Below are 22,763 nucleotides of genomic sequence, written 5' to 3'. Positions count from 1 at the left end.
TACCCCATAAACTGAAGACAAGATAGAAAGCAAGGCTATCACATATGGTGACCACATTCTCAGGATAGATTTTCCAATCATTAAAACCCTCATAAATGCTCTAGACATTAAAGTTTTGTTCACTATAAGGAAATAAAGAAATAAAAAAAAATACAATTTGAGTTTTTAACCTCATTATTTTTCTTATTCTTCAGACTTAACCAACTGAATAGTTTATCATAAAAGTATGAAAAAAAAGAACATCATCCAGATTAACACAGATTATCTGTTCTCCATTTCTATCTATTAAAAAATGCTTATACCAGTTCGTGGTCCCTAGGAATGGGGAGACACACCTCTTCTAGGGGTAGTACTTTGGAGCATGAAAGACAATCATGACATTTCTAGAACATGGGAGGCCTCTGAAATTTACTTAGCCAACTGGGTATCAACAAATTCCTGACCCTAGGATTCTCTGCTTGAGCTTGTGCACATATTATCCATTTGTTCCTCACCTCCCTCTGCTGACTGGCTAGGAGAGAACAGAGAAAGGCGGTCACTTGCTCCCACCTGAGCCCAACTCCTGATGCTGTCTAGACTCCAAGAACAGAGTGAGCCTTCCTTTAGATGTGTAGAGCAATAAGATGAATTAGCCAAGTGTGTAGTTCAGTACAATTCAGCTGACGGCTGCTTTCCCATCTGTGACACTATGGTGCCATGACTGATGAGGCAGGCTCATTCAAGTCTATGGATAAAAGGGATGCTTCTGTCATTTCACAGGACCCAGCACCAACTGTATACAGTCACTTTCTCATAGGACACAGACAGGGTCCTCATCCACCATGTATACCTTTCTCCTTTTCTGGTCATGAACACTTACAATAGTCCTCCTCCAAATATCTGATCTAGACATTTTTTGATAGATGAATGACTGTAAAAAAAAAAAAAAAAAATCATCCAAATGTTCTTCCATTTGTGGGCTAAAAGAACACAATTTAATATGACCACCTAATGTTTTTGGAGAAGTGAAAATACTACAATAATGTGGAATTATGGAGGGCAAAGGACAATGGACTGAACAACTCCACCTTTGATTTTTTTCTGTTAAAATTTAAGGACCCCAGTCTCTATACTTTTCTACATGATCTGCTAGATTTGCTAACTCTGGATATAATTTTTGGATATATGAGTAGACTGCTTTTACACTTCTTTTCAAATCAAAGTAAATTCTTATAAATATTATTACATATTAACTGCCTTGAAGAGTATACTTTTTTAAATGTTTTAGTTCACAATGTATTAAAAGGAAAGAGAATATATTTAACAAACGCTTTGTTTAAATTCTCAAAAGCCATTAAAAATGAGTAAAATTTTTCCAGAGTAGATGAAATAAGAATTATCATTTGCCAAGACATAATTCTGATCAGGAAGGAAAATAATTAATGTGCTTCTGCCTATTTTTTGTGCATAAATTCTTGCTTCATTTTTGATTTACTTTTTAAATTCTCTCTCTCTGGGGTGGGGGAGGAATTAAATAAGGTACACACACACAAAAAAAGATTCTTCTCTTCCCCAGAAAATGTATGCAAAGTGCAACACAAAGCTTTCCTTTAAAAGTGAATTCCCCAGACTCCCTGATTCTCCACTTCCTTAAGTTTTTATTTGTTTCACAAATAAGAGCAACTGAGGTTTACCAAGTCAAAGACTTTGTTTTAACATCCCCTTTTACTTCCAGGGTGGTAGAAAGGTTTGAATGCGCTTCAGTTATACAAAACTCATTATTCCCTATGCTCTCTGTATTCCCACAGTTAGTTTTGAAAGAGAAGTAAGCAAGCAAGCTGGTTTTCATTACACTTCTACTAGCCATCAATCTCTGATATAATGTGAGGATTTATTGGTAGCTTGCCTTTTATTTAGTACCATCTTTACCAACTGTTTGCGGAGAAGGTGTATGATGAAGCAAAGTTAAATTGACACGTCTGTGATGTGCCTGACAGTCCTCAGTATGCCCAATATTAATTTGTTTTCTTTGGCTAGGTAAGTGCTGCCAAAGCATATTACACATAATCTGTACTTCCAATCAAAATGATGAAAGGTATAGATGTAATTTTGTTTCACTCAAAGCAATGTGAGAAGACACACAGGACAGTATGTGACAAAACCAGCTTTTTATAATTAAAACAGAAATTCATTTTTCTTTTTTTAGAATACAATCTAAACTTAAGTAGATGCTCCATGAGTTTGAACACTTTAGTAAGTAGTTAAGAAATTCCGAATGCCAAAAGCTGGTGTTTTCATTTACTATATTGTGTGAAAGAATTGCATATAACCATAAGTTATATTTCTAATGGTAGTGTTGTTACAAATCTATAGCCAAATGCACACAGTCCAGTATATTAAAATGAACTTTAATTGACCAGTGAGAAACCTATTTTTAAAAAAACCGAACCTTTCTTTTTATTGCCTTGTCTTAGTAGGTTACCTTCCAAATATATGTGCAGCACCATAAATTGAAATGGCATTTCATTTGAAGAAATCAAAACATAAAAAGCAAGTTTCCTCCAAACACTGAAAAATATTTTTCAAAAATTATGAGGGGGATACATGTGCCTAAAGGTCTAACTAAAGATCTAAAGCTTCTCAATTCAATGGTTTTGGATAATTCATTATAAAATACATTGAGAAAATACTGAAAAATATTGTTCAAATCTGAGAAAAAGAGACATCTGTACTTTTGGAAAGAAAAAGCAGAGAGGAAAGATATGTTTACTAAAACTGAATGGAAATTATTTTTATTAGCTGAGGTTTCCTAGACCTTAGAAAGTATAAATCTAACAGGAACTTGAAACAAGACTAAAAGGCCAGGTAAATCCTTCAAAAGACAGAAGGCTGTCACTTACCACCTTCAAATAATAAGGGAGCTAACTTTGATCTGATGGGTGGTATAAAGAGGCAGTTAGCACTTTTTTTTTTTTTAACACAATAGCACTAAATTTGTTAAAGCGTTATGCAAACAAAGGTAGGAAATGAACCTAGGAATTTAAACAAAAATATGAATTGGAACAAGAATAGAAGAATAGACAGAGCAATCCTATAAGTGTTTTTGTCCAACACTCGGATTTACCAAAGTAAAATAACAGACCTCTAAACATACCTGATAGGATCAAATTAAATTGTTCTAAAATCTATGATGTATTTTATATGAACATAATACTTATTAATTTTACATATTTGCTTTTAGCAAAAAAATAAGCAAATGACTTATTTACTTAGTACAGGCAAATTAAATTCACATTTTGCATTTTTTGAAAGCTCTCATGCTTTGCATTAAGATATATTTGTCAGGCCCAATTGTATAGGGAAAGATGTAGCCAGAAGCTAGTTCAAATTTTTTTCTTGGATATGGGCCCAACCCATTAAATTATGCATTTAATATCAGTAGTTTATTTCCTATTTTACAGTTTATTTATGGTTATATATTGAATACATGAATGAAAATAATTTAAATTATATTAATTCAGAAACAAATTTACTTACTAGGTTACCTGTTACCTGTCTAATATACAGTAGTTAAATCAGTTCAGTTTTAAATCAGACTTGGTAAATACCAGAAATACTAATTCCAGGTCACAATCATGCTTGACAAATTTAACTGACCACTAGTTAGAATAGTACTTGAGATCTACTTTATTATACAAATGTAAATAGACAATCTTAACAGCACACCTATATGCTACATATATCCCTTTCCCCACATATATGCATATTTCACAGGCATGTTAGACATGCACGCGAACATACTCATGTGTGTATCCTATCTACTGCTTTGGATTTTAAAGTGCCATGTGTGTATTTATTTTAATAATAATAGTATAGATGATGTACATTCAGATTTGCATGGCTATGGAAATAATAATCAATGGCAAAACACACAAAATGCAATAAGAATGTCAAGCCGCAGAGATGCTTGGTGTCATCCCTGCACTATCAAATATACACATAAGTATGATTGGAGAAAGAGAGGCTAAATATTTCACTGTCAGAGAATGTAGAGAACTGCAATTCATTTCTATCTCATGTGCTTTAGGACAATGACAATTTAATACAATGCCAGTGGATGTAAAAGAGATAAAAACTGAGCAAACTGGACCAATGTAATCAAAGATTTTCTCCAGAGAGCTGCCAAGGGCCAGAGCTCATATGCACTTATAACAGATCAACATTGCATTGTTTCTCTTACTCATGAATTTGCGATGAAGCAAAATTCAGAGCAAGCTTATCTGCTGCAATGACTTTTAAGTTCGATCATGATACCTCAAATGTTCTCCTCTTCTTTCTAAAGGCCTGATAGCTGATTCTAAAGTTTATGTGATATTAATTGGTTTAATAAAAATCATTGCTATTAATTGCCACTTGTATGTAAAGTATCAATCATAAGCATGTATTTTAATTTCTTGTATGAAATACTAAAAGGGAAAACCTTCAGTGATGAGTGTTACTTTACAAGTAAAACAAAGAAATATTTTGTTTAGTCACTAGCTGAAAACAAATGTTGAGGAATTTTTCACAAGTGATACAGACTTGAGATTGGGCATTATGTCTACCTTCCAAAAGAACCCGCTCCTTCTTTGTCTGTAATTCTGGCAGGAGTGAGGTATTGTGAAAGTATTGTTAAACAGAATCATAGAGAAGTTAGCTGCCCTCTTTGATGAATAGCACCAGGTATCTAAAATTAATTGCAAAAGTATGGCCTGGCTAATGAGATGGTCCTTATCTTTTCTCAGCACAGGAAGCACAAGTATTTTTCTGCTGGCTCAATATTTTACAAAAATGCCTTAAAGTGTTATTAACTAAATAAAAGCCTCATTAAAAGACCTCAAAGATACAAATTATAAATTCTGAAATCTGGAAAATGTAGAGTTAAAACTGATTTCCTATATTATTTCCTTTTTAAGCTTGAATTTCTAGTCTTGTCTTTTTTTACTTTGAAAAGAACAACAACAGCAAAAAAATCTTTCCTCCTATTAGCATTATTAAGAGCTGAATTACAATTCCATTCTTTATGATATGGTCAGTATATATATAACAAGTCAGATTAAATCAAAGAATCATATCAAAGGCCATCAATTTAGAATATAAAAAAAAAAGAACAATGATACCTTATTGGGGGAAAAACACTAGAAAAATGATCATCCATGCAAGAGAATTAATGCATATCCACAAGGGCTTTGCTAATAACATGGGTTAATTACCGCTGCAACACACTAGGCTCAGTAAATAAAGCAGCAGTGCCATAAACACATTAAGATGAGAAACCATCACTATAAGAACCAGCCAACACCATGATCACCCTTGCCTCTGCCCAGGAAATGGAAAGCTGTTTTTCAGTTCTCCTTGTAAAAGGAGGATTTTTAAACTTACCACCAAATGTATATAGGGTAATACATAAATACCCTAACACAAAGGGCTCGTGAAACATAGATGCCCATCACTAACTCACCACTCCCATTTAACATTTATTCCATTAACTCAGGAACACTTATTTTTTTCCTTACTTCGAGGAGAAAAATCATATGTTACATAACAGACATCATCTGGTTCTTTCAACTATCTATAGTTTGGGACACGTACTGTGGATATTTAATTCTTAGAAAAATAGAATTACTCTGTTCAATTTACTGATGTGATGGGTAAGATTACAAGATTCTACAGCTCCAGCATGCTCACCCCTAATTGCTGCTGGTTGTCACTTCCAGTAATTTACAGAGAAATCCTCTGAAAACCTCACCTACACCACATACCTTTAAGGCTGCAGGTGTTTTCAACAGATAGATAGAGAAGAAACAGGAAGAAAAGCAATAGGAGCTCCAAGACTGGAGTTTAAGAATTCTTTCTTAGAAAAATAAACTTCAAGTATCTGTTCATAGTTCTCAAATAATATCACATCTAAAGTGACTTGGGCAAGCTCCTATCTTTTCTTCAAAGATAGTGTCCAGTCTAACTTAGGCTTTTTCTTGTTGTTAGTATATAAATTTTTCCTTCCTATTTTTATCCTGTATATTTTGACATCATAGTATTACTTTAAGATAGTTGCATTTCAATTAAGTTAGCTTTTAATAACAAGAGTTGGAGCAGAGGGGGGAAAATATCAAAACCCTGAAACAGAAAGAGTGAATCGTACAAAATAAAACTTGCGTAGCCCCGAGCAAGAATCTTAAAGCATGCAACTGTTAAATGTTCAATGTTTGGATTTCAATGATCAGGCTGAAATTTACTAAACTGCTCCCTCTTTGCCTTGTCTGTTTTGGAGGGTTTCAATTGCCTTTCCTTCTTCCAACAGCTGTGACAACTGTTAAAACAGTCAGTAAAATTAAGTCCGCTCTATAATCCTGTAGTCAATGTTACATTTTAATCAGAGGTTGAAAGGGATTCATGTGATGAGCACACTCATTTAGAATGATTAGACTGACACATATGTCAGAATGAGCAGATATATTATTTTCATCTATTTATGCTATCAGCTATTACTGCTATTAAACGTGAAACAAGCTTTCAAATGTTATGTTCTTTAATGTGCTGGCACATGTCCTAAAATAAAAAAACACATAGTTAGAGGCTAACATTCTAAGCTCTCTTAATGGTGGTCAATAAATTGTATGAATCTTTTTAACAGCCTCCAAAGCAGAAACTGTCCAATATTTTCCTCTCAAACTGCATAACTCTGGTTTCATTTCTATGTATACACACACGTGATGGGGTTTAACCCAGTACAATTACTATGAATATTAACAGCATGTATAAATTCTGTGGTTTATTAATTGAGACAGAGAGGCAGATGCGTTGCTTAGCCCTGGATCTTCCTGTCTGTCCAGTGAACCACGTAACCATCAGAACTGCATCCAGACAATAAATCTGTATTTTTAAAAGATGATTTTTAATTGAACCAAAAAGAAAGCTAGTTTGAATCTTGCGCCAAAGCCAAAAGGACATGTGCCCTGATTTCATTTAAATGCATCTGCTTTAAGAGGCTTATCTAAACTAATTATTCAAATTAGCTATAAGAAGTTAAATTCAAGGAAACTACTTTTAAAAGAAGGCTCTGGGGGGTTTTGAAAGTTTATTTTGTTTATTTATTTACGAAAGAAAGTTCAGACTCTGGGTGAGCTTGAGTAGGGCTTTCTTCCTGACATGAAGACATTTCAAATTCTCCGATCCTGTAACCCCAGGTGCACTAAACTTCAGGCTACACTTGAGTGGGTAGTCCTACCTTTGTTTATTTTCCATTTTTATTTTCATGCATTTTTAGGCTGTTTCTTCCCTTGAGTGCTTTCAAAATGATGCAACACAGGTTTACAATCTTTCAGTTCTTCCTAAATTCATCTCTGGGCTAATATTTCCTGTGTGAGTGTGCATGTGGGTATGTGTGAGAGTATGCATGTGTGTGAGCGTATCTATATATATGCACACTCACATACACACACTCTTAACACTCAAACATCTACGAGCAGTCACTGACACTGCCAGTCACTTTTCATCTCTTACTTAATTACAAAGCAATGCAATATGCAGTCACTAAGGACAGCTAGTGGACATCTACCTATAATGCACTACCTCATCGTCCATAGTTTTATATTTTCTTCATAATCTATAGAGAGAAATGTTTGCCAAGAGCACTCTTTTCAGAATTATAACAGTTGGTATTACTGTAATGTGAAAGCAAAGCAATATAACTGACTCAACAGAAAGAGAGAAACCAGTGACAGCTCCCGTGATACACTAATATTTTATCTTAACAGTGGGTTGAAATTAAGTTTATGACCTACTCATTTACACAAGAATGCCTAATTTACTTCCCCTACCCCCAATCACTCCTCCTATCTTTAATAATCTAAATATACATTTCTATATGTATAAAGATATTCATAAATATGAATTAACTGCATATAAGAATGAAAGTACTTTTCTCTATTTTCTGGACACAATATATGAAACACATCCACAATCTGAGCATTGTCTACTTAAGGGGGAATTTTAAAAGTCACTACTGTTTCTTCTTTAGTTTTTTTTTCCCCTTAAATATTTATAATGTGTGAAAAATCTCATGTTACTTAATGGACTGATTTGTCAGTTAAGTGCTGACTTAACGCTAACCAAGCAAATAACATTATTCTAGCTCTGAATTGCATAGGGCTAGTTTTTAAATTGTTCTCTGAAGGAGAATTAGTAAATGTGCAATTCTGCCTCTAACTCTGCGCGGTAAGAAATGACAGGGAGCTGAAAATATCTGTCAAACTGCAAATACATAAGAGGCACTCAATAGTATAAATCATTTTGAATATTGTATTTTAAAACATCTTTCCTTGGGAAAATGGGTCCTAGTAAAAGATGCATTTTAACAGTTCACTAAGCATTTGTGCCAAGTGCCTATTCTTAGCACCTGAATAAGAAGTGACTGTCACACAGCTGTTTTACTGACAGTCACTGAGCTTTGCCTCAAAGGTAACATTGTAGTCAGAGAACAATTCTCGACTTACTGAATTAGGAGATCACCCTCGACACAAAAGGCATAAGACAGACACAAACAAGCACTGGTGCACATAAAATACCCAGGGCATTACCTGAATCAGTGCAAAGATACATTCTGTCCACCCCCCACACACGCACCCCCACGCCGAGTTTGAAAAGGAAAGAAAAAGGTACCTACTCTTCTTCGTAGTGCAGGGAAAAAGATTCAGGAAGGCAAAGTTCTACCGAATCCATGTGCGACCGGCAACCATTATTTGTGCACCCCAGCTATAAATCAAAGTTTCCTTGACAGAGCACAGTGCAATTAACACAAATGTTCTCCTGGTGACAAGCCTATGGGCACAGCCAGTTGGGACCAAAGCTCTCACACTCTCCTAATCAAGGACTTAAAGCCCCGATTGGAGCTTATTAATATGAAGTAGGGCTTTACATATGCAGTCCCACCGGCCCAGGCGCGCAGCCGATTGGGGGGCCTCTGCCCAATCAGGAGGGAGGCGACGGGAGGCTGCACGAGCAAGCGGAGCCAGGCAGGTAGGCTGGGTGCAGAGAAGGAACCGAAGGGGGTGAGAACTGAGAGTGGGCAGAGAAAAAGCGAGCCAGGACCAGAGCAAGTGAGAAGCTCCCAGCAGATACCCTGGGCCTTTTTTTTTTTTTTTTTTAACCCTCTTTTTTCTTCCCCCGCCCCCACCTTTTCTGGGAAGCTACAAAAGAAACATAACTAACTTAACTCTCTAAGCACTGGAGGGATTTGTCTTTGGTTTTCTAATCTAAGATCCATTTCGCCTTGAAAAGAAGAACTCATGCAGACTCTCAGTTAATTTGGGGAAGGATTCTGCGGAAGGTAGAGAATTAAGTTTGTCCTGCGGTTGTCTGTGTTATGAGTCCACCGGGGGCGGCGGCTTCTTTGGTGGTGTACTTTCTCCGTTTCTTCCTAATCGTGTCTTTTCCTGCTGTTCTGGTGTATTATGGGCATTTAAAAAAAATAAAAAGACATTCTTCTAAATTGTTGGAGCTTGTGAACTTCGACCCTCATCCCTAAGGTGAAATGCAGTTGTTCCCAACTACAGAAGAGGAAGTAGTGTGCATCAGTACAATTTAAGAGACTGCTATGCAAATTACGTTTAACATTTCTATACCTGCTCCAGGGCTCTCTATATATAGATACATACAATGCAGCCTTTCAAAACAAAGATAAACAACTGCGGGACAAATTGTCCCCTTCAGTTTCCAGCGGGAAACTGGGAGGGTCTTTAGTGTGCTAAGTGTATCAGTGCATTTTGAAAAAATAAAGACTGCAGTTTTCGTAGGGAGAGCTTTACTATATAGTGCATGAAAAGTGTTCTTAATTATATATTTATTTCAATATAAGCTTTCAAACAGGGAGACATATATCCATATATAAGATTTTACCCAAAATGTTAGCCTTTCAAATAAAATGCAGTGTACCTATTTGTTTCTATACATAATGTATACTATATGCTTTAAAAAAAAATCAACTCACATTTTATAAGACATCACACAGCCTAGTCACTATGAGAATAGTGTCCAACAGATAATAATTCACCAAACTATGAATTCTCAGTTCAAAGTGTTGGGGTAAAAAAAAAAAAAAAAAAAAAAAAAACCAAGAGAATATAAGAGGGAAACTGGGTTTTTCCTCATAAAATGGTGTAGAGTGTGTTTTTAATTTCCATATAACTGAGAGCAGGCTTAGGTTCTATTTTAAACTACAGGATTTTTTATACTAGCAAATGCACGTTGGAATAGATACCAGCTATTTATGGCAAAGAGATAACTGCTACCTTATAGAGAGTGGAAGACCCACAATTTTAATATAATTCAGCTCCACTGCTTACCAACCTTTTGCATCTTAAGTCTTACATGATAGAAATAGTATAATCTCCGAGATCAAAATAAATCAGTTCAGATATTCCGCATGTGTTAAATTCACTAAATCAGAACTCAACTCTCTCTCAACCCTCTCAAATTTCTAGGCCTTTAAAAAAACAAAACACTAAAATAGAACAGCCACATTAAAATTCAGAATATAAAAATGACAGACATGATTTGGTCCCCCCACAGAAAAAAGCAATTTCCTTGCCATGTATTTAGCTATATCTAAGATATGGGCCTGATTCCTTTATTTGTGGTCTAAATGCATACAAGTTTCTAGATCAGAACTCACATAGCAAAAAAACTGTGCTTGAGAATACAGTATAAAAGCAGGTAGTAAAAGCTTAATTACCAGTGGCATTATGCTGTCTATATTGTTAAATGTGAACTCTGCAATTAAGATGTAAATTTGGTTGTGAGCAGTGAATTAAAAGAGCTTTGAGATGTAGAAGAAAATCCAAGCATTCTGTAGACACCCAGGGAAAAAAAAAGATTTGTCTATTCAATCTAAAATGAGACATGTAATCAGTTTACAATTAAAAAAATAAATAAAAAAGGCACTTTGCAAAAGAAACATGATTTTTTTCTAAAGTACAATCAAAGAAATACAGAAGCTAATACTGTTTTTAAAAGGACAGAAAAACATCTTTGGTTCACATGATTACTATCTTGATTTCTGAATAAACTAAAATTCTCAAGGTAATTAGTAGATTCAGTTGTACACATTTTTTAAAGAAATTCCCCCCAAAAGTTTCATTATTACTTTTATCTGGGAATGTTTCTTTAAAAAATAAAAATTATTTAATGTACTAAACACATATAATGTACTCAATAAACACTCAGATTTTGCACTTGTGTAGCATTCTGTAGTTTCTTTGCATTATCATGCTGTAGCAGAACCTGTTTATTACTCCTTTGAAATGATTTTTTAAAGACAAGATTTGTAGGCAATTGTTTACCAATGCCTCTTAAGTCACCACATTGCCTACGAGTGATCTTTTATTTCCCAGAATTTTCTTATTTTCCTTTAGGCACTTATTTGCCCTCATTAAGAGCCATTTGACTTATCTGGTTTATATTATTAAAAATATTTAGGCTCATGTTCACGTGTTGGTCTTTTTTCTGTATGCACAGACATACATGCACACAGTCATCCCCCTGATCTCTCACTATCCTATTTCATCCTTGCAAGGTACAGTGTTTAATGATCTGGCTGCTTTGTGAATGACCAGAGATGTACTAGGTGTATAGGGCTGAATATGTTCCCCTTAGGAGCCAGGGTCACCTGCATAAGTCAAGACCTAAGATCCACCTCTGTCTTGAATCCAGTTTAACCAACTTCAGATTTAAAATAATATCTATTGCACTAAACTTGCAATACAGCTTCAGAATATTTTATCAACACACGGCTCAAGTCATCTCCAGAGCCTTCCCCAGTCAGTGTCCTTACCTTGAATGAGAAAGGAATGGATAATCCAGAAAAAAAAAAAAAAAAAAAAAAAAAACACCATGGGCAATAATGAGCTTATACCTTCAAAAATCTCAGCTATAAAGAGTTTTGGGGGAAAACAGATAAACAACATAGAATAAACACATATTGTTAATCAGTCTATACATTTCACAATCTAACCACAAGGAGTCTACCCAAATCAGGAGAAATTGAGCCAAACAAAAGGACTCTTCTGACTCTTTCACAAAGAGTATAAATAAATTAGTTAATACCAGTCTGTGATGCACCAGGCCCTCAATCTATGCACAGCTTCAGCAGTCACAAATCGCCAAACAACTTCATCTCCAACTAACACATAGGCACCAAGCAGAGATTATACTTAATTTCCATTTGAAAGACTAGAATGGCAACCAGCAAAACTCCAGTGGAAACAAAAGGTGAATTCCTCTGAGTTGTATATACCAGAAATGGTCCTGCATTTTAGTAAAAATAATTGCCTAAAATATTCTGTGAATTCTTATGTTGGTAAAAGGTGAGGAGAAAAGCAGTCTTGCTATTATTGCATATTAGTAACTATTTTTCACTCTTACCTTTTCTGAAAATTAACAGGATGACTCTATATTTAAATATTTCAAATCCATCGTTGTATTTTGAAACAATTTCATTTTATATTGCACATTAGTCATGTGTTAAATATTAAAAACTAAACAAGTCATCACAAATTTAGATTTTCAAATTGCCTTGTAATCTGCCTTTACAGATTTTTCCTCAAGATCATAAACCTTTGAAAAGCTGTTTAGTTTTTTGAAATGTTCTCCTTGCTGTCTTTGATGTGTCATGTATGGTATAATATATCATACTACAAAAAGTGGACCAAGACTATTACAAACTACTATCTTTAACTCCAAAAGAAAATCCACAATGAACATTCCTGGGAAGCAAGGAGGCCTAGACTCCATACTCTCTTCTATCTCCTCATGAGCTGTGTGGCTTTGGACAGGTCCCCTCACTTATTTGTCCCTTGTTCCCTCATTTGCAAATTGTAATCTGTTGTTGTTTTTTGTTTTGTTTTTGTTTTTTTGTTTTTTGTTTTTCAGTATAGGGGATTGAACCCAGGCCCTCATGCGTGGTAGGCAAGCACTATACTACCAAGCCACATTCCCAGTCCTGGATTGGTATGATTTCTATTGTGCTATAAACCTGCTCAAGAACACACCTTTCCCACCAAGAACAGGCAGACTTCTAAGTCAGGATGACTACTTTATATTACTACCAAACCTCTATCAATTCATCATATCTCATTTTCTGTTGCCTTTCATTTCTAGGGCACAGGCTTTGATATTTAAATTATTGTCTCGATTGGCAAGAAGCAATCATTTCTGCTGAAAGTGATCGCTTCCACAGAAGCCCTAATAAAAACCTTTCCTTTTGACAAACTTCTTTTCCTATAAATCTATCCCATTCCCAAATTAAGGAGTCTATATTAAAAAAATGCCCATTCTCTGGGGAGCAATTATGTCACCTCCATAACACACTAAACTCTTTTCCTAGTCTTGTGTGAAAATGGAAGTTAAAAAAAAAAAAATCAGAGACAGAAAAAAAAAAAAATAGAGGCAATTTGGTTTCTGTTTAATTAATTCAGGATTATTTCACTTTCATTTTGTCAAGCTAATAATATACATGGTGAAATGTCAGTAAAAATTAAATTATAAACTACAGAAGTTCCAATGGGAAAAGTGGCTTTAGTTATGTTGTATTTCCAACAAACTTACCCTAGTAAAATATCAAATGCATTTTATGGTATCTTACAAGCTTTCTATAATCTGCCTGGCATGTATTTACAGAGCAATAGTTAACATGTTGAGATTATACATTAATAAATGAGTTGCAGTTATATTCTTTCCTGAATGTTAAGCACCACGAGCTAAATGCAGAAAACATTCAAGGTCAATGTCCCGTTTTAGACCTTTTCAGACAGCTGTAATATTATGATAATCAAGCTTAAAATATTCCTATAGAAAGAGTAAATTAGCCTTTTCACTTGAAAGATGATTATGATAAACAATAAACCAAAGAGAGGACAAAATCCCTATTTTTAAAAGCCATAAATTGTTGACTCAATCATGTGTGTGATAGTATTGTCCAAAATAAAGGGTAGCTTACCTCTGAGAGGAAGGAGGGGGGAGAAGTGGAGAATAGAGGAGGAGGGGGAAGTGGAACAAATATGACAGATTTCAGAATAAGCAATACATGGTATGATACCAGTAGAATGATCAAATTACCCATGTTAACCACCCCATTAAACAAATATATTTGAGGAGATATATATCTCCATGAAACATCAGAAAAACAGAGGGTTTGTTTGTTTTGCAGTGCTGGGGATTGAACCCAGGACCTCACACATGCTAGGCACTACTACTACTGAGCTACATCCCCAGCACTAATATAGACTATTTTGTACTGATGTGTATGAATGTTCAATATACTTTGAAAGCTCTCTTTCCCTATTGCTTCCATGAATCCCTTTGTCCACATTTTCAAAGCACTAGTTAAAAAAAAGAAAAGATGGGTGAGACATTCATATCTGGTGGTCACATACACAGGTTTAAAGATATATTACTCTTTTTTAACTTCACAGCTGACTCACTACTAAGGTTCCATTTTTATAAATGAATATGTTTGTTAAAAACCTGCTTCTCCCAACCAAGACTAATTAATTATGAGTGTGTGTGTGTGTGTGTGTGTGTGTGTGTGTGTGTGTGTGTCTGTGTGTGTGAGAAACCTGGCAGCAGTAAGGAGAATGTAAAAGGATACACGGAAGGGGCCACGGCCACTTCTGAGGCATACGTTGATCTCCAATTCCAGTTATCTGGGGTAAAACTACGGAATAGAGTCAGTTCACTCAACAAAGTCTTAGTTTCCTCAGATTTTAAACAGGAATAAGGAGAACAATCTTGCTATGGTGATTAAACAGGTTAAACCAACTTAGCACAGTACCTGGCCCTAGTTGGGGGACCATATGACCATTTTATTTTGGGCCAGTTGTCATAGCCTAATAATTTATGGTGGCCCCTCTTTAAACTCTCAAAAGTATACCATTTTGGGTAATAAATTTTATTGTCATGTTCCACGAAGTGAACTTTCCATAAATATTAGCCACATTATTTTTAAATCTTATGAACTGAAGGAAGAGATAAAAGAGAATGGCATTTATAATTCAGTTGGACTCCATCTCTGAATAGGCATTCAAGGAACTTAATACAAAGAAGAAAATTAGGTATAAGTTTTCTCCAGTGAAAATATTGATAACTTTTACCAGAAGATGTTATGAGGGGCTGGGTGTGGTTCAGTGGTACAGTGATTGCCTAGCATGTGTGAGGCACTGGATTTGATCCTCTGCACCACATAATAAATAAATAAATAGATGTATTTTATAAAAAGATGTTATGAAATGCTTAGGATAGTGCCACATATACATTGGCTCAATGTAATGACAGGGAACAATGAAAGATGTTCCCTAAAAGCTACCATCATGTTCAATGAGGAAAACAATCTTGGGGAAGTTAAATTCTGCTGACTCTCCCGAGAATTCAATTGTGCATTGTTTCCCAGAAAGAAGGGGAGAGAGAAATTGCTCTTACTCCTTTTCTCTTCCTTTAAGACCCTTCTTCCACATTCTTCTACCTTAGCAGTTCAGTCAATAATGCTGCTGATTTTATTACTATCCCAAGCACCAGCTCATTCACACAGGAGCTCTTTTGATCAGATATCCCAAGAACTCAATTTCTTCACAGGTTTTGCTCTTGTTACATTGAATGGCCACTAATCTATGGCAGAACAGTAAGTCTGGGCCATGGGGAATTACAGGCAGGGAAAGGCCATAGGGATTATGAGTCCAAGTTGGTTACCTTGCAAGTGGAGAAAATGAGGCTAAGGATAGTTAAGAGCCTTAACCCAGGTTACACACCCAGGTAGGAGGAAAGCTTATATTAGAAAAGATTACATTCCTCCCCTTTCTGGTGCTTAGTTAGTAACAAGCTACTAATGTTAATCTCACAATTGTTGACAACACACCTAAGCACAGAACTTCTGAGATCTGAACCCTCTGAGCACAAAGGTGCTGATAAGAGCCAAGACATCTGAACCTGAGACAAATAATCAAGGGTATGCTAGGCTGTCCTCTACTTTCTCCAACAGCTTAGAAAAAGAATTTTTTTTTTTAAAAAGGCACATATACAAAAATAAGTAGGGATGAATTAGCAAAGATAATCCTCTCTCTCTTTCCCAGCTAATTAGTTATCCTTTTTAAAGTGCATTTGAACTCTCGTTTTCTTTAGGAATTCAGAATTTTGTGTTTGGGGACTCTTTTTGTGTGTTTTTCAGGTCTGGGGATTCAAACCCAGGGCCTCCAGCATGCCAGCCAAGGGCCCTACCACTGAGCTATACCTCCAGCCCTACAAAGTCAGTTTTAACTAAATGGCCACTCCCTACTTCAAACCCTACCTAACTGTAATCTGGGTGGGGTCTGATCCTGTCCCCAGGACCACTAATTGAAATTGCTAAATATTTCTGTCATGTTTTAGGAGTACAGAGACCATGTCCTGGATGAATAAATTAATAACTAATTCTATTGCTTAGTTTATTATTTTTCAGTTTAAGGGAGGCTGCCAAGTTGTTAGTACTAATATGAACACATTTAAAAAGATAAGGTGATTTAAAAAACAAAAGATAACTGGAGGGGATGAGGTTGGTAGAAAAAGGCAAAAGAGAGGGTAGGATGTCAGCACAAGGCCTACATATAAACAAAGGTACTTCAGCATTTTATCATCATTTATTCTTGAAAAAGCAATGTGGAATGACTGCTTTCTTCCTCTTCATTTTATTTCTGTTTTCCAAATATTCACACTAAGTATTGGAAAATGAAAAAAAATATTATTAAGACAAAAACTTATTAAAGCTGCCACATCTGTGCCTGGAACCATGACTTTGCAGAATAACATGGAAACATTTTCTCACTTGACAGGACAACAAATGCTTTTAAAAAACCATGATCTCAGACATGTCCTAAAACCAAATAATTTTTTATCAAAGCGTACAAGTTGGCTTTTGTGTGCATATAAAAATTTCTGTATTTAGGATACTTCTCAATTCATAAACATTTTCTTGGTTAAGGGTTGATGAGGATCTCATAAAGAATGGCCACATAGTTCCTATCTCTATGAGGGATTATGCTGGAATGGCAGCAAACACTGAATTCTTGTAGAAAGGAGGTAGAGTTCTCTGAGGGGGTGAGGAAGAAGGGAATTAATTAATCAGTAGAAAAGGCCAGAGTCTCCCCTTTCAGTCTGCTCTTTCCTCTCTTTACTCCCTACAGTTCTTTAACCAAGTCCTATATGTTTTATTTGGGGGTTTCACTCCAAGAGTAAGACCCTGAAGAGAACACAGCACATTGAAGAGAGCCAAATGTTATTTCTAGAAAATCACACTTGGGATGAAAAAGAGTGAGAAAGACTTCCCTTCCCATTTCCTTAATAGGGTAACAGGAATCTTGATGGGGGAGGGGATTTGTGAGGACAGTAGTAAGGCACTGAAACCTGGGGGCTATAGTCTCATTTAGAGTCTATGGCTAAGTGCAGAGCTTTTTGTTTATGAAGGCTTTAATTTTTTTTTATTTGTTTGAGTTAGTTATACATGACAGAATACATTTATGCATTTTGATAAATCCTATATAAATGGAGTATAATTTCTCATTTTTCTGATTGTACATATTGTGTTTATGAAGGTTTTTGTCATGAAGGTTTATCCAAAGCAAATAACATAATCAAAGACCCCATCTTTCCTCTTCAAATCCAGTTACCACTTGAATTAGAAAACTAAGAAAATTTTCATTAGTGAGAAGAGAACCTTAATTCACCCTTGGATAAATTAGAACTGTAAACAAAAGTGAAATTTAACAAAGGAAGATTTTTAAAACTTTGTGATTTTAAGATATAGCTAGGGGGAAAAGTTTAGCTGTTTAGAACATTTTAAAATTATAACTAATAAGGAGAATATCAATATATATGTCAAATATGTATCTATATTAGGACTATGACATAACAAAGAAGTGTCATACCTGCTTCTTTTGTTCCTCAAAACAGTCATATGTAGCATATAGAAGCTATGTATTATAATTGTCCATCATCATCCCCATATTATAGATGACAAAACTGAGACCCAAAGAATTTATTCAGTTTTTATGTTGCAAAGCCAGGACCTGATTTTATTATTTTCTGGGTTTGCAGTAGTGAGGATTGAACCCAGGGCCTTGTACATGCTAGATAAACGTTCAGCCTCTGAGCTACATTTCTAGCCTTCTTAGCTGTTTTTGTTTGTTTGTTTGTTTTTTGCTTTTTAGGTGCAGGGGAGGTCTTGCTAAATTGCCCAGGCTCACTTCAAACCTGTGATCCACCTGCCTCAGCCTCCTAAGTAGCCCAGACCGTTACTATGCCCAGTTTTTGTTTTGTTTTGATTCTACATCTTTAGCACTCCTAATCTCAAACTGTTTCCTATAAATCATGCATCCTTTTAGAAGGACACAAAAGTAGTACAGAAAAAGCATTCAATAGGATGCATGTTTGACTATCAATAAATAGTTTTCTTTTAGGAAACTGCAATTAAGCAGGTCCTACCAAGTTCATATCCTATTCTTCATTGGGAGATATGCACCTTTCAATGCCTACACTGTGCCAGGTCCTGTGTCAGTTTTCAGGGATCAACACGTGCAATACTAAGGATTTAAGACTCAAAAAGGAAGCCCTGCAGTATCTATTTCCCTTCTCTATCATGATTTCACTCAGAAAGGTTTGCTATGGCTCTCTGTTGCTGCCTTTCTCTTCCCCAAGATTCACAGTCACACAACCAGGGAATAATTCTAGAAATCTATGCCAAAGGACAGAGAGGACTAAGAATGAGCAAAAGCATTCTTCATAAAACAGAAGTAACAACAATCCAAGAAGAATTTAAATTACATTTTAAAACAACCATAGAGGCCAGGATCTCCTCAATTAAAAAAAAAAAAAAAAAAAAAAAAAAAAAACTATGATCAACTCATGTAATGCAACAGCTTTATAAACATAAGTTCTTCCTTCAGAATTATTCTATATCAGCTCTCTAATCTTTCCAGAATGCAGAAGAACATTTCATAGCAGAGTGCCAGATGCTCTTGGGCCTGGTCATATTGTTGCTAAGAAGATCTTAGAAGGAAACATGGCCACATTTTGTTTCCTCTATTAGCAAAAATGATTAAATGAGACAATATTAGTTTTAATGGGCTCCTTCTGCGGTCAGAGCTTTCCAGTACTGTTCAAGTTCTATCCCACCATTGGCCTCATTGCCATCAATTGTGCAGTTAGACCTATTCAATTATTCAATCCCAATCAATATTTTGAGATGTACAGAAAGTAAATGTAAACATTTTGTTTATTTTTAACAGACTTAATTCATGTGCCCTCTCTGGGGGACAAAGTTCCATATTTATAAATAAAATGTGTAGTATTGCAAAGAAAGTGTTCCTGTCCCTGTGTCCTGGCTCTCACTTAGCCAGCTCCAATATTTAGCAAAACAATCCACAGTTTAGACAGAACACTCTGCAATGTCCCCTCCAGGCGAAGCTTCCCTTGAGGGTTACTAGACAGAATCAATGGCTCCATCCTTTGTGTCCCATAATGCTTTGCAGTATAACTGGTCTTACTGGTTTATGTCAAGGTTCTTGTGCTTGGGTCCCCCTGTCTTTCATTTAGTAAACCTTTGAGAGTCTTTGAGCATCCTGGCTGTGCTTAGCACTATAACCAAATAGTTGATTTGGGCAAAAATTATTTATACTCATGCAACTTGTGCTTTGTTTTGTTTTGTTTTGTTTTTTGGTAAATGAGCTTCAACGGGTCGCTGAAGAAATTCTCTCAACATTTTAATGGGGTTGATATTTACTCTTTCACAGTGCACCACTCCCTAAATAAAACATATTTCCACTTAGAAAGAAAGGAGTGTTGTTTGGATATCCCTCCTCCCCATGGATAAGAAGAATACAACTACGTTTTTCAGTGTTCGCTTTTTTCTTGCCATAGCATTGCACAGTGATGACAGAACCCTGCCCTTCCCAAACAATCTCTGCCATGCATGAGAGAACTTTTAGAACAATTATTCTCTGTCCTCAATCCATAACATCATATTCGTAAGTAAATCAATATGCTTAGGTGGCCTTGACTCGACTAAATTCACTGAGTGATGCATTTGAGAACTCACTTTCTTGGGTCTTGAGTATCAACTCCATCTGAGAAAGAAAAGAGCAGGAAGGACTAACGAGTAGCCCAAGTGTTTCTATTAATGAGTAATCTTTCTAGACTGTATAATCCATCCCAAATCTGATGCTTCTAAGGAGTTAAAGAGTACTTTTCTCTTTGAAATTTATGCTCTCAAGTTCAAGCCAAGCTGAGTTTTAGGTAAGGGCTAAAATAAAACCTCTGAAATGTCCCTGTCTTACTCAGAGAAGTGAGATGTAGTAGAAAGGACAGATGAGAAGTTATGGCTCTCCTGGGTCACCTGTGCACTGGAGCCAGGCATCTCATCTCACTGGGCTTCAGGGAGTGGAACTCAGTGGTTTTCAGAGTGCGGATCCCAGACCTGGAGAACCTGCATCAACTAGAAATGCCATGCTGATCTGTGAATGTGGTTCAGTGGTAGGCATGGTCTAGCAAGCACGAGGTCTTGGGTTTAATTAATTCCTAGCACTGCAAAGAAAAAAACAGTGGAAATCCTAGGCTTTACCCTTATCCTAGGCCTTATCAAGACCTATTAAATCAGAAACTTCAGGGACAGAGTCCAGAGATCTGTCTTTTGTGTGTGTGTGTGGGGGGGGGGGGGGTTACTGAGGATTGAACCCAGGGCCTTATGCATGAGAGGCAGGCACTTTACCAACTGAGCTATATCCCCAGCCTGCAATCTGTGTTTTAACAGGCTTCTCCAGAAAATTCTGAGGCATGCGCTCTACCAACTGAGCTATATCCCCAGCCTGCAATCTGTGTTTTAACAGGCTTCTCCAGAAAATTCTGAGGCATGTGGAAGTAAAAGAACTACTGGCTACTGGCTGGAGAACATCTCTATAGAGCACTTTTGCTCTAAAAGTCTAGAGTTCCATTATCAGGAACAGAGTCTGTATTAAAAACAAATAACTCAGAACTCGCTTTGATATTCACTTATTACCCCATGAATTTCTTTTACTTTATTTTTCAACACATGGAACTTTATGAATAAAATCCTACAAGAAACATCAAAACAAACCAAACAGTTACCAGTTAATAATGATCTAGTCTTAAATGTCTGGAAAATTCTATATTTGGCTCTTTCTTGTGTGCACATTTGATCCACTCAATTGTACTATTTAAAATTTTGAAGTAAAAAATCTTAACATTGTGAGGGACAGATATAGTGGCTAAAAGAGCTGGAAACTGGTTTATTTTGCTGTGTCTGGGTCTACCATTTGCCAGCTGGTGGACTGTTGAGCTAGTCGATCAAACACTTCTAGTCTCATTTTCCTCATTTTTTTTTAAAAACAGTATGACTCTAACCTCATACTGTTGCTAAGGAGATTAAATGAAATGGTCTGTATATCAGTGGTTTCTATCTTTGAAAAATCCCAATCCCCAGGCCTAGTCCTAGCCAATTAATTCATAATCTTTGGCATCAGGATTTTTTCAAGTTCCCCAGATTAATTCAATATGCAGCCAAGGATGATACTGAGAACCACTGGTAAGTGACTAAGTGCAGGGCCCATAATTATCATTTTACACTACTGGACCATATAAAGAAAACTTGGGTTCAAGCATGAACTGGGCTATCAGATGGTCTCATTTTAATTCTGGCTTTACAGAATGTTGGCTATGCGATCTTGAGAAAATACCCGAACTCCTATGTCTTGGTTTTATCATTTATTAAGAATTATAATTAGCAAAAGGGAAGGGGGGGTGGAGTTCCATTCACTTCATAAAGTTGTGAACAAAATGTGTAATTTTAATCCAAGCTTCTATGAAGTAGATACATGTAAGGAAAGAGAATTCTTTCCATAGAGCCCATAGAAATAATTTCCAGCCTGCAAAGTGTCAGTGGCCTGTGTTAGATGGTGTCACTAAACACAACTGACTCCTAGACCTTGACTAGTATGAAAGATGAGGCATCAACTTTGTTGTTGTGGTTGAGACCATGTGAATACCCCAAAGCCCAACAGCAATCACAGGATCAGCTAATCCAGCTCTGCACTGAAAACATCTCCAGACTTTTTAAATCTATGGATTCCAGATTCACTAAGTCAGATTCTCTGAGGTGGGGCCCATACAGTGGCATATTGGGGGTGAGGGCCACTTATAATTCTAAACTGCAGCAATGTTGAAAGAAGAAAGAAAAAGGTGATATTAACCACTGAGGAAGTGCCTTAAGGGAAGGTGAAAACCATCTGTGGGCCTCAGATTTTGTAGTGATATCATATCAAGGAGCAGAATATTCCTGGAATTTAACTAAAAAACAAGCATCTAGGAAAAAAAGATGAGCCACAAAATTTTTGATCAATGAAGTGCTATAATTTAATAGTGTGCTTATGTATGTGTGTGTGTGTGTGTGTGTGTGTGTATACATCCATATATATATATATGTGCATATAATTACACACACACACACACACATACCACATATATTTTCAGTACTGGGAATTAAATGCAGGGCCATGTGCATGTCAGGCAAATACTCTACCACTGAGTTATGTCCCTAGGTGTTTTTTTGTTTTGTTTTGTTTTTTTAAATATGGTTTGAGATAAGGTCTCACTAACCTGCCCAGACTGGCTTTGAACTTGTCATCCTCTTGCCTCAACTACCAGAGTAGTTGGGA

At 36.0% G+C, this 22,763-nt stretch overlaps 1 protein-coding gene across 12 annotated transcripts in view; it reads right to left on the bottom strand.

Moving 5' to 3' along the window:
• The window catches only part of ESRRG (estrogen related receptor gamma), a 591,202-nt gene that overhangs the window by 211,803 nt on the left and 356,636 nt on the right, over positions 1 to 22,763 (bottom strand). The window contains exons 1-2 of one of the 12 annotated variants that reach the window (XM_079107166.1): positions 8,684 to 14,581; positions 4 to 122 (exon numbers count right to left, since the gene is read on the bottom strand). The exons of 8 other annotated variants lie outside the window; for them this stretch is intronic. In XM_079107166.1, coding sequence (XP_078963292.1) covers positions 4 to 8 — 5 coding nt within the window. In that variant the 5' untranslated portion in view covers positions 9 to 122; positions 8,684 to 14,581. Of the gene's footprint in view, positions 1 to 3; positions 123 to 549; positions 911 to 8,679; positions 14,583 to 22,763 lie in introns of those variants that run through there. 3 more of the 12 variants (XM_079107165.1, XM_079107160.1, XM_079107163.1) reach the window with 3 other exon arrangements.

The sequence above is a fragment of the Sciurus vulgaris genome (genome assembly GCF_902686455.1).
Source record: "Sciurus vulgaris genome assembly, chromosome: 12".
Taxonomy (NCBI): Eukaryota; Metazoa; Chordata; class Mammalia; order Rodentia; family Sciuridae; genus Sciurus; species Sciurus vulgaris.
This window is presented reverse-complemented; position numbering and strand designations above follow the sequence as displayed.